We start from the raw sequence: 13024 nt of genomic DNA, 5'->3' as shown, positions 1-13024 counted from the left end.
AATTCCATGCCAGTGCTGAGTGGTTTGAGCATTTCAAAAAGAGAAATAGCCTACATAATGTTCTAATCACAGGCAAAGCTGCAAGTGCAGATAAGGAGGTGACCTCAAATTATCCAGAGATTTTGAAGAAAATTGTGGAAGAAGGGGCTATTGTTGGTCACAATAGCTGTTATTGCTGCTAGCAACATGCAAGCCATTTGGAAACACATTGTGCAAATGATTTTAGAGGCTTTTCAAATGAATCTAAGTTAATTAAATCTCATTCTGAGAAATTGAATGATTCCAACCTGCTAAATTTAGATGCCCAGTGGGAAGGTCCTGAATAATATGAAGAAAATTTAATCACTGACAAGCCCAAAGAGATTTCACAGAAAGAATTTAAAATATTTTTGTACAATCGAAGTTTTTAAGCAGCAATGAAGAGAGAAGCAGTAAAATTGGCAGAAGTAGTAGAAAAGGCAATAGGGCCATACTGTTAGTTGTAAGAAAAAAAAAAAAGAAAAGAAAAGGAACAGAATGCCCGCCAAACTACATTTGATCAATTATTTGTTAAGAAGTAGAATAATAAATTTATATTCTGAATATCTTTTATTGTCTTTCAGCTTCACGGTTTTCCTTTAACGAGGCCCTGAGTTATACCCTAATTGTTTTATAAAAAATTAAGGATCAAAATAGAAATTTGAGGAACGAAATATACTTTTTTCCATAGATTATTATATTCAATTAGTGCATTTTCAATTAATGCTCCTGTTTTAAAGAACACATTAGGTGCATTAATCGAGGGATTGCTGTATTTCTTTTTATCTAGTCTATTTAGGATGGTCAAGGTTGGTTTCCCTAATACTAAAGAATGGGCAAAAAAAAAGCTTCAGCAATGTGAGGCTTCAATGGAGCTTTATGAAGCTGATCCAGATGTTGAAAGTTGACTCGACCAGGGTCATCATCCTGTAGCCAAAAACATTAACCCCAAGTACTGCCACTCATTCAAAATACCAATAGGTTTAAGAGAGCATTTGGAAACATTAAAGATGTAATCTTGGACTTTCATTTTCTTCTAACCTGATGGTATTAGGTAATGGTAAAAGACTTGTCTTCATTAACTGTCTCATAACCAGAGTGCTTAATCACCCTTGACTTTTCTGTGCACAGAAAGCAATCAACAACTAACTAATATGTTAATAGAACTTCAGAAAAATTAGATTCTCTTAAGTCTTATAACAGAAAGCCCTTTGGGAGGTGGGAAGGGAGTAATTGCTATGATTTTACATTCAGAATATATGATTCCCTACAGCTTCGCTCCCAGTTTGCAATTACTGAGGTAGGATATGGTAAGTTTGATCATTTTGTGGGAATTTGGCCTCCAGAAGTTTGAAAAGAAGCCCTTTGTACCATATTTTGTAAAATGCTTTTTGCAATGTTCTGGAAGATCGTCCCTGTGTGCTTGCTTCCATAGCAAGGTTCAATTAATACAGAAATTGTATACAGGGGGTCCTCAAGTTACATCGGAGATCCATTCCTACGGACTGACATAAGGTGATTTTCAATGCAAGTCAGAATTACCATAGCTTAAGTTACTTACCTAACCTAAAACACCCTAAAGTCATACGTATATATCAAGAAATAGAACTAGGCCATAGGAAAATGAAAGGGAGAACGTAATTACTATATAGTACATAAAAATGACAAATGAAACTGCATTCTGTACAAGTGATTAAAATAAATAAATAAAATTAAAACAATTCTTTACCTTTTATCCTGTGGTTGGCTTGCACACTGGATGGGGCATTGCAAGGAGAGAGAGAGACTGACTTAATAGAAGGAGAGTCAGGACAGGCTGCAGGAGATACTGTAGGTGCAACTGAAGAAGATGGAGAGGCTGGAAGAGGAACTGAAAAGACAGTTGAGGTACCAGCACCTGCTGCAGGCCTCTCTACCTTCGTGAAAAAACGTTCCAGACTAGTCTTGAATGATACCATCCTCTTCTCCTCGTATATCTCCCTATAACACTGCAGGCAATCCATAACCCCTCGGAAGACCTTTCTGTTCCTAGCAGTGTTGGGATCCTCAGCCTCAAACTTGGCCAGCCCATCCTCAGTGAGGACAAAACCTTCTGCCAAGCCCTTGGTGGTGAATCTCCTGGGTTCAGGGGTTGGAACTGTTTCCTCCTCCTCAATCAGCTGCTTCTCTAACTGAATGAGGTCTTCTGCTGACAACTCCTCCCCATGAGATGCCAGAAGCCTTGTGACATCTTCGGCCTCCACTTCCAAATTCATCTGCTTCCTCAGGGTAACAACCTTCTCTGTGACAGCCTCAACTGTCTCCTCATAGCCATGGAAATCATTCACAAACTGGGAACACAGTTTTTTCCACACACCATTCAAATTTGTCTGCTTCACTTCATCTCAAGCATGCTCACTGTTTTGTATGGCATTATAAATGCTATACGATTTCCAAAAGTCTTTGAGGGTTAAGTTCCTGTCTTTTTCAGTTGCCCTGAAAGCCATAGCAAATGTCCTGCAGAGGTAGTAGGTCTTAAAGGAAGCAATAACACCCTGGTCCATAGGCTGCAAAAGGGCTGTGGTGTTTGGTGGAAGGTAAACCACTTTAACATTAGGTGAAAGTCATCCAAGCAGCAGGGTGACCAGGGGCATTGTCTAGACAGTAACAATGCCTTAAAGGGCAGACTCTTGGCTGTACAGTACCTTTGAACTTCTGGCAGAAGTGGTTGGTAAACCAGTCCTCGAAGATTTGAAGTGTCACCCATGCCTTCTTATTGGATCTCCAGATGACAGGCAGTTGACCCTTCCAAATGCCCTTTAGTGCCCTTGGATTTTCAGCCTGATAGACCAACAAGGGCTTCAGTTTTAAGTCACCAGCAGCATTAGCCCAAAAAGCAAAGCTGGTTTCTCCTTACCAGCTTTATGGCCTTGTGCTGCCTTCTCCTCGTTGGCGATATAGGTACGATTAGGCATATGTTTCCAAAATAGGCCTGTCTCGTCCACATTAAACACTTGTTGAGCCTCCCTCCCTTATTATCTCAGCCAACCCCTCAGGAAACTTACCGGCTGCTTTATCATCACCACTAGCAGCTTCACCTTGCACCTTAAGGTTATGTAAATTGTTCCGAGCCTTAAACTGCAAAAACCAACCGATACACCCCCAAAGGATCATTTATAATAATAACAATTTTGCCCACTCACTAACAAAAAAACCTTTGTTATAATAAATATGTATACTTAGAAGATCCCTTTAAATTCAGAACCTGTAGACTCATTGGAATTAATTACCAAAATTATATTTCATCATAATAATAAAGAATAAGTTTTAAAAAAAGTTTCTCCTTATTAAAAAATGATAATAATAGTAATGTTTCTTCCTCTTCTAGGTGTGTATTGGAAGGATATAATGCATTATCCTGGTTAGCACTAGATCCCAGTTCTCATGACAGGCGCTCTTGTTTACCAATACATGTTCAAGTCCTTGTGCAGTTGTACAATGTAATGGAAGCCTTAGTGTGATAATTTCTATTCCTTGGTGTTTGTGCAGCATATTGAGTTTTGATTGTTTGCAATTAAGTGAGACTTCTGTCTTTTCCATCCTGAAACGTGCACATTTTTTACATAATGCTTTATTATGACTACTGGATGTATATTTGGGTGTCTTAGAAATTATAATTTAGTGATATACAAAAAACAGCTTTTATTGCAGATAGGCCTCACGTTATAATGTTCATAATTTTGTCTTAATAATTATATAATGATAATTTGTCTTAATTTAATAATATATGAATTTTATATTCATATATAAAAAGATCCATTCTTTCAATCTAGCTTAAGAATGATAATCTTATTCCAAATCTGATAATATATTTCCATCTCTTATAATTTCTTAGACACCCTGTGCTCACAGATGCAACATACCAGTGAATTTTGTAAAGGGTTTGCTGTGGTCTAAACATATCAGTTTGTATGTTAAGAAAGGCCAGTATGTGATATGTTAGAACATTATACTTCTATACGCAAGCCCATTTTCATGCACATATGAATATAAAGTCAAATTCAGAATGAAGATTTACACGCTGCTGTCGTTTTTAGAGATATATTTCAAGATATTAAAATATATGAAATGATTTCCCACATGCTGAGTTGCTGGGTATATTAATGATGTATAAATATAATAATAAATTGTGTGTACACGCATGAATGTGTGTGAGAGAGCGTGAGAGAAAGTGAACGAATGCATGTGCGTGTATGATCAAGAGAAATTAGGGAAGTTATAGCGGTTATGTTATTCCCCAGTGATTGTTATAGGAGGAAGCTCAACACACTCAAGGATTGACTTATGTTCTTGTGTAAAAAGCAAAATTGTATTTAACAGATAACCAGCTATTTGAGAACTGTTATTTATTTTGTAAATATTTTGGTGTTAAGAAGAGAAATAGGAGATTAATGTTAATACATTTTATAATGACGTATTTCTTAAATATGTCCAAATATGTATAACTACTTAGTATATATAAATAAACAAATATATATATATATATATACATAAATGAATATTTGAAATTAAAATATGGAATGTTAATTATATCATGACATTGTAGAGACATTCTTTTATGATGCTCAGTATGGTTCCAGATTTGTACAGAACAGTGTACAGATTATAAGCATGCACATTATATATATATATATATAAAATTTGAAATCTTTCTACAGATCATGTAAAAAAACACTGTTGTATATATGTGTTGTGTTGTCCTATAAACTTTATGAAGGGTATTAATTACAAGAGAAAAAAAATTAAACAAGAATACATATTCACTGCTTTGCCAATGTTAAATTGTCACATAAAATGGGTGTGTGTCTGTGTATATATATGCATGTATGTATATATATATATGTATATATATATATGTGTGTGTATATATATATATCATTGTCTCACTTGTTTATATTAGTTGCATTCAAAGTGCGACTTGTATGCACCAAAACGACAGAAATGTGATAGCTCCTCCCACTTGATTCCTTCACTTGTGGCAAAAATGTGTATTTTTTTAAGCTTTTTTTTTAAATCCCAGAATAGTGCCATGAATCCAGTGATCTGTTATTTACTAATGCTCTTTTATAACACAGAAAGTGAAAATATCATTAAATTTCTTAGTAGCAACTGCAGTTTTCAAAAGTTTCCCTTGTTGGCCAAATTAAGTGGTACATTTACAGAAGGAATTAGAACTTCACGGTATGAATTATCTTTGCATTAAATATAGTTGCACTTAAGTTTTTATTTTATTTTTTTTTTTTTTTTTTTTCATGTTTATTTACAGCATGTAAGCACCTATCAAATATATTAATGCCTTCATAACTTTATATCATTAACCATGCAGTCTGGTTGATTTTATTTATGAATTTTGATTTGATTACAGAAAACATTAAAATATATAAATATTGCTAAAACTATGATCTCTGGTCTGTTTAATATTTCTTTTGACATATTGTATATCTGAAGAGATTTTAGCCAAACACAGGTGATGCATGTTAATCACCTCTTGGTAAAAAGGAAAATACCACAAAACAAATTACTGACACACCACTAGTAACTTAGCAAAGTTTAAAACTGCCTGTAGAAGTTGTAATTTAGACAAGGTTTTGAGGTATAATCTTAAATCGGCATTTAATATAAAACACCTGGATTTCGTTACAAGTACCCCATCAGAATGAACACAAAAGAACAGAGAGTTATATGAAGTGAGAACAAAATGATAACAGATGTTATGGAGTGCTTTTTTCTAACACACTCCAGCTAGTCACATGATACTGTTAAGAACCTATTGGAAACTGCAAATTTAGCCAATGGGCCTTGAGCTTTGTTGCCAAGGATGTAAAAGTGTATATGAAGAGAAAAATTACTAAATTATCAATAAAATAAAAAAATTAACATTTGCATAAAAAAGGGCATATTTTATTGAGTATACATATGCAGTTATTTGCATAAAGTATGTAAAAAAATGAATAACTGAATCGATGCACGAGTACATGTATGTGTGTATTTAACTGCTTGCATAAGAACAGGATATTATGAGTCACATTGGATTCTTAACAAGTATTCAAAGTCACCATTTCCTAGAAATGGTCTAAAAATTTCAAAATTCTGGGAAGTGATGACTTTGAACTCTCACTAATAATCTAACATTATTCACAATATCTATATCCTGTTCAAATGCAAGCAGTTTACATATATATATATATATATATATATATATATATATATATATATATATATATACACACACACACACACACACACACTTTATATACTTGTATTCATAGGTTGATTTTGTTATTCATTGTTTTTTAAATATACTTTTTGTGTTTGCTATGTGAATAATCTATTAACAGTATTTTGCAATCTATATGCAGTTTTTTTTGGCAGATGTTATAATTTAATGTTTATTTTATTTCTAATATAATAAATTTTTCTGTTTAAGCCTTCTCTTTTACATCCTTATAACGTGCTTTGTACACCATCGTCCATTAGTTTATTTGCAACTGTGTTAATGACTGTTTAGTTTCCCACAGGTTTCTAATAGTCAAAAGAAATATAAACAATACAGTAAATTGTTAGTAAAGAAGACTAAATGCATTAACAGAATTATATTTCTAAAACATTGTAAGATGGCTCAGGTTATTCCTACCTGTTGTGAAATCAAAGGAATGGATAGATCTTCTAAAGCCCATTGGATTTACTTAAAGGTGAGTAAGTTCCTTTTAAATGATCAACTTTATGAAGCTAAAAAATCGACTTTATCAAGATCGCTGTGGGATCTATATTAGTGGTTGAAATTTTTAACACTCTTCGTGAAATTCTTACCAACATTTTTTAATGCTTTTTGTGATCATTCACTTGTAAGCCACTTTCAAACTAGGTATTCATAATGTCTCTGACATGGATAAATTTGTCTTCATTATTTCCAGCCAACTGCTAACACAGGATGAACTTTTTTTTTTATCAAAAAGGTGTGATTTCTCCCTAAGGTACCTCTTATGGACTTTTTCATAGCGTAGACAGATGCCTTCTATCCTTATCTCTAAAAGCAGTGAATAGGATTTGTTTCGAATGTGCATAATTCTTTTTAGTGCCAAACCTTTTCTTTTTTGTTTGTTTTTTCTTTTCTTTTTTTTTTCTGGAATTTAAAGTGTTGAAATCCTGGAAGAATAACGATTTAATTATTACCAAAGTTGATAAAGCAAAGGCTATTATTGTTCAAGATAAGAGAATAGGATAGAAAAATATCTCTATTACTTTGAGACTATTCAGCTTACAGGTCCTCCCTCAAATCTGATCCTGGCTGTGGGTATCCCTTAATTCTCTTATTGATAATGTTTGTATTTGGGATGAAGAACAAAAGAAAAGTTCAAAACCTTATTTGGTCATCTGTCTACATTTATGTGGTCTTTTGAAAGATTGTCGACCGGGTACTCCATTAAGGCCGGTCATTGACTGTGTAGGATGTCCCACTTATAAGATATCTAAGTTTTGATCCAATTGACTTGCTACTTCAACTAGAAGAACTGCTTATACAAAGCACTGGGTTTTAGAAATGCAGTGTTTTAGATCAAATTTCTGATCTTCATCTGGATGCTTCCAACATTATGATCAGTTTAGATGTCTCCTTGTTTACTAATATTCTTTTATTGAATTACTTCAAGAAAAATTTCCTTCAGGGGTTGTTAATCTATTTGATTTTGTTATACATTCAGATTATTTCTCCTACCATTGCCAACTTCATGGAATGCTGAACAATATTTCTCTGATAACATTTACACACGCATTGGTTCAAGGTTTATGAATGATATTTTGGCAATTTGAAATGGGTCTTCCTGTAAGATAGCAGTTTCTTTCCAAGTTGAACGCATTCCATTCCTGGTTAGCGTTTTTTAGATCTAATTTTTCATCAACCAGATAGAAGCCTACATTTTTCAGAAGATTCATACAGGCCATCATGTCCACGCTGAATCTCACCACCATCCTAGTCAAAATGCTAAAACTATTAAGACTAGTACATTATGCTCGTTTTTTATGTTCTGAAAAACTTTTGCAGAAAGAATTAGTCTATTATATTAATTAACAGTCATGGTATATCTCTACCTCTTCAAATACAGAAGAAATAACTCGCATTCTGATACCTTATGTCCAAGACTGTAACCGGAAAATTCGCCATAGTCATTTTGCATTAATTTTTGTAAATAATTAGTGGATGATAAAGGTATTATAAATTCATTAAAAAGGCCAATTTTTATTAAGGTGATACATAACATAATGAAATTTAAAAATTGTGCAAATTAAAAGAGATGCTGCGTAAATAATTAACTTTTTGCTGGTGATCGTCAATTCAACAAATCCACCAGTAACATTGCTCATTGGAAAAAATGGTAATGCTATGAAACATTTAATTTTCGTGTTGAATTCGGCATCTGTTTGATAGCGTAACTTCAAACCATTGGCAACAATTTTGCGATAAAGATTTAGTGCCATATGAAATAAACAACCTGTTAGAGTTGTCGATGTAAATATTGTTAGAAAAAAGTGTTCACAGTTGCTTTTTCGAAGCCAACCATTAATGTTTCGGGATCTAATCATGAACGTAAGCCCTTTAAGGTACTGAATAATCTGCTGTAAGTTAATCCTGATTTGCCAGGAAGCAAAGCCTTTTTTTTTTTTTTTTGGCCATACCGAAGATGGTGATTTGGATTAAAGGATGGCTGGCGGACAGATATCAAAGAGTGGTTTACGGAGGAGCTGAGTCCAGGAAAAGGCAAGTGACTAGTGGTGTACCTCAGGGCTCAGTTCTTGGTCCTCTATTGTTTAATTTGTACATCAATGATATTGGAAATACCTTGAATGGAAATATCCACTTGTTTGCTGATGATGCAAAATTGGGAAGAGCGATAATCAATTCAAATGATGTGGATATTTTACAGGATGACTTAAATAGGCTGACGCTATGGACTGAGGTAAATGGCTGTCAGTTCAACGTGGCTAAGTGTAAGGTGATGCACTTCGGGAGGATGACATCGCATGCTGTTTACTATATTAACGGAACTGAACTGCAGGAAGTTGATGAGACAAGAGACTTGGGAGTTATTGTGGACAGAGAACTTAAGTTTAAAGGGCATATTGCTAAGATTGCCAAAACATCACATCAAATTACATGGTTGTTGAGGAACACACTAACTAGCAGGGATAGGGAAGTTATTATTCCACTCTATAAGGCATTAATAAGGCCGCATTTGGACTATTGTGCACAGATCTGGTCGCCAGGATTTCTTGGTGATGCGGAAGTGGTAGAGAGGATTCAGAGGCGGGTTACAAAGATTGTTGCAGGTCTGTGGGATGTTCCCTATGAGGATAGATTGATGATCTGTGGGCTCCAAAAACTAGCTGATAGACGTAGGAGAGGAGATATGATAGAGGTATTTAAATTGTTAAAGGGATTTTACAGGATTGATACTGATGATATTCTTAAGACCAATGCAGGATGTGAGAGAACGAGGGGCCATCCCTGGAGATTGTGTAAGAGTGTGGTTAACAAGGGTGTTAGGACTAGATTTTTTACTTGGAGGGTTGTGAATGGGTGGAATGCTTTGCCAGAACTGGTTGTGAATGCTTTAACCGTGAATGAATTTAAGGAGAGGTATGACAGGTATTGTGTAAATAATGGTTAGTGTGTCAATGTCGGGTCTCCCGCGATGAGTCTTTTGACACCATGGAGACACCGTTAAATAATAATAATAATAATAATAATAATAATAATAATACTTTTAAGAAGTGGCGGCCGGTGAAAATTTTAAGTGGGGGTACGGCATATACAAAATAAAATTTTTTAAAATTCTTTTGTTCCTAAATCAGTAACCAATTTAGTAATAATTAAATTTGCATATTAAAAAATAGCTTTATTAAAAATATTTCCCCCTCACCACTTACAAACACCAATAATAAAAGTTGCGTATCTCACAGAAATAACGCGCATCGATACACTGCCCAAACCAGCAGTGTCAAGCGTCAACGAATATCGGCGAATCTACCTGCAATTGGAGCGATAATTCTCGCACTGCGTTAGATCGCTGTGCATTTGTTTCGTGTAACGATAATTGAAAAAGTATAATTCTTTTCATATTTTCAACATTCACACTTGTCAAAATTCAGCCCTGTATCTATAATAAATACATAATTGTGTTATTTTAACAGAATAAAATAAGATTTGCAAAAAAAATAGCTCACCACGAACCGCACCAATAAAGAATAACGCGCGCAATCATACACTGCCCAAAGAGCAGTGTCAGATTCATTAGTTACGTGCAATGAGAAGGGCAAACGAATATTGGCGAGTCTGGCTGCGATTGGTCGAACGTGATTATTCCGCCACTGCGTTAGATCGCAGTGCATTTGTTTCGTAATCTAAAGCGTTAATCGAACAATTCCAATTATTAACTATTCAATCAATGTCAAAACATAAGCTGTAACCTCGAACATGTATTGTATTTATATAATGTAAGCATTGTTATTACTTATAAATACAAAATTTAATTTTTTCCTTGGGGGTGTCGCAGTGCTTATGTACGGGTCTCCACTGCTTTTAAGTTTCTCTTCTAACACTGTTCTGCACCTTCACTTGTTCTTGCTCTCTTCGTTTCTAATGATGGGGTCTCGACTTTTTTATTTAATTTCAATTTGATGTTTGCAATCACTAAACTATGGTCCGAGTCTATATCCGCTCCTTGAAAAGTTCGACACTGCTATACTGATGTTATCCATCTTCTTTTAATCATATCGGCCATGTTCTTGGTTTTCCTATCGTTTGATCGCCACGTCCATTTTCCACACTCCTGGAATTTTGTGTTACAGATCATCTCGTGGTCCTCAGCAAATTCTAACATTTTTTCACCTCGTTCATTTCCTTCTCCGAAATCATATTTTCCCATGACTCTCCCAACCATTATTATATATTCCGACTTTGGCATTCCAATCTCCTTCAATAATTAGTACATCTTGTTTTGGTATTGTTTCTATTGTCTGTCAGGTCTATGTAAAATAAGTCAATATCCTCGTCTGTGCTGTCAGATATGGGGGCATGTATCTAGACTATTACTATATTAAATGGTTTTGCTTGAAATCTTGCTGCTATGATTCGTTCATTGACTGGTTTGTAGCCTAAGAGTGCCTTTCTAGCTCTTTTTTTTTTGTTGTTAAGAAGGAAACCAACTCCTGCCTTCATTCTTGGTATCATGCCATGGCCATATGACTTCGTATCTATTTATCTTTCCTGCTGATGTCCATCGCAACTCCGCCAGTCCTAGTATATCACACCGATATCTCTTCATTTCCTGGCGAAGTAATTCTAGTTTTCCTGCCATCCAAAGTGTCGTACATTCCATGTTCTGACTCATAATAGTCCTGTTTACTTTCGGTATCCCACTTTTCGATCCAACCCTCGATTGGTATCGCAGACTTTGTTGATCCGGGCGACGTCCGAGCTGGCATGTAACTGTTGATCGTATATGCATCAAATAACAATCGTGTTTTTTTTTTTTTTTTTTTTTTTTCCTTTACTGTCACAGCATCGACACTCATCTGACCGATCCTCCTCCTTTATCCGGGATTGGCATGAGACCCCTAAGGATTTCATGGGGCTTTTTTGCTTTGCTTCCTGGCAAATCAGGATTAACTTACAGCAGATTATAAGGGCTTGCGTTCATGATTAGATCCCGAAACATTAATGGTTGACTTCGAGAAAGCAACTATCAACGCTTTTTCTAACATATTTACATCAACTCTAACAGGTTTATTTCATATGGCACAAAATCTTTATCGCAAAATTGTTGCCATTGGTTTGAAGTTACGCTATCAAACCGATGCCGAAAATTAAATGCTTCATAGTATTAGCATTTTTTCCAATGAGCAATGTTACTGACGGATTTTCTGAATTGACGATCCGCAGCAAAAAGTTATGTAAGGAAACATACTTTGCACATAAAGTCACTTCACGACGGAGCTACTTGTATATAGAGGCTGATGAGTTCACACAGAATGCAATGGGTATAGCATTTTCCTTCCTCATCTTGTCGAAGATGAGGAAGGGAAATGTTTTGCTGTGATATCAGCAAAATTAAAGCCAAAAATTAGGAGTACATCAGGAAAGCAATTCATTTGAGGCTGCCAGTATGAGATGGAAGCCAACAGAATCAAATATACAGTTGAATTGATGGTGTGGAGAGGGGGTGCAAGGAAGAGTGGGTAGCACGTATTGCCAAATTAACACAAGTAAAGGACGTAATTATTATGATGGGAAATTCAACGATGAGGACATGGACTGGAAGAGTAACAGTCAAAGAGAGGAAAGAAATGGAATTTATGCAATTGGCAAAAAAATATAACTATCTGAGATAACGTGGAACAAGAGAAATTTTGGTGATAACATCAGAGAATTTGCAGTAACTGAAGACGCACTTCCTGCTGGGGAAATCAATGGCATTGCCTTGAGCTTAAGAAATTGCCAGAAATGAAAAATTTGTGTTTAAATCTTTAAAATGTACCGAAGAACTGACACCATTACAGATAACAATACGAGGATTTACTAAAATTAAGAGCCAAAAGGTTTCACTTCGGCGACGCAAAATTATATAAATTAAGTGGATATTAAATCCAATATCATTTCAAAGCCAAATACAGAAACTATAAAAGTTTCAAAGCCGCACGCTAAAGCACCCATATATTCTCCACCTATTGGTCCATGCTGATAAGGTTTCACTGGTGTGTGACAGCGCTTTCAAACTCATTGGTTTTCGTCAAAGACCAGGCAGAAACCTAAGAGGACAAAAACTCTCAGTACTAAGGAACTCGAAGCGTCGGAGATGTGTATATTTTCCTGTTAGGTTCGGGTAGGGCAACTCATAGTATTGCAGTGAGTGTATTCCTGCAAGCTCTCTGGTCAATTTTCACACGAAACTTATAGTTTCTGTATTCGGCT

General features: G+C 35.2%; 2 protein-coding genes across 2 annotated transcripts in view; one reads left to right on the top strand and one right to left on the bottom strand.

Moving 5' to 3' along the window:
- LOC150095782 (mediator of RNA polymerase II transcription subunit 13-like) overlaps positions 1-5421 on the top strand; it is a 115469-nt gene extending 110048 nt beyond the window's left edge. Inside the window, exon 10 of the mRNA XM_090410097.1 lies at positions 3386-5421. Within this exon, the coding sequence (XP_090266223.1) occupies positions 3386-3518 (133 nt within the window). The 3' untranslated portion in view covers positions 3519-5421. The remainder of the gene's footprint in view (positions 1-3385) is intronic.
- Aldh7A1 (aldehyde dehydrogenase 7 family member A1) overlaps positions 1-13024 on the bottom strand; it is a 453020-nt gene that overhangs the window by 149729 nt on the left and 290267 nt on the right. The window lies entirely within an intron of this gene.

This window comes from Typopeltis vanoorti, chromosome 20 (assembly GCF_054136105.1).
Source record: "Typopeltis vanoorti isolate ZY-2024b chromosome 20, IOZ_Tvanoo_1.0, whole genome shotgun sequence".
NCBI lineage: Eukaryota > Metazoa > Arthropoda > Arachnida > Uropygi > Thelyphonidae > Typopeltis > Typopeltis vanoorti.
Note: the sequence above shows the minus strand (reverse complement) of the source record. Positions and strands in the feature narration are given on the sequence as shown.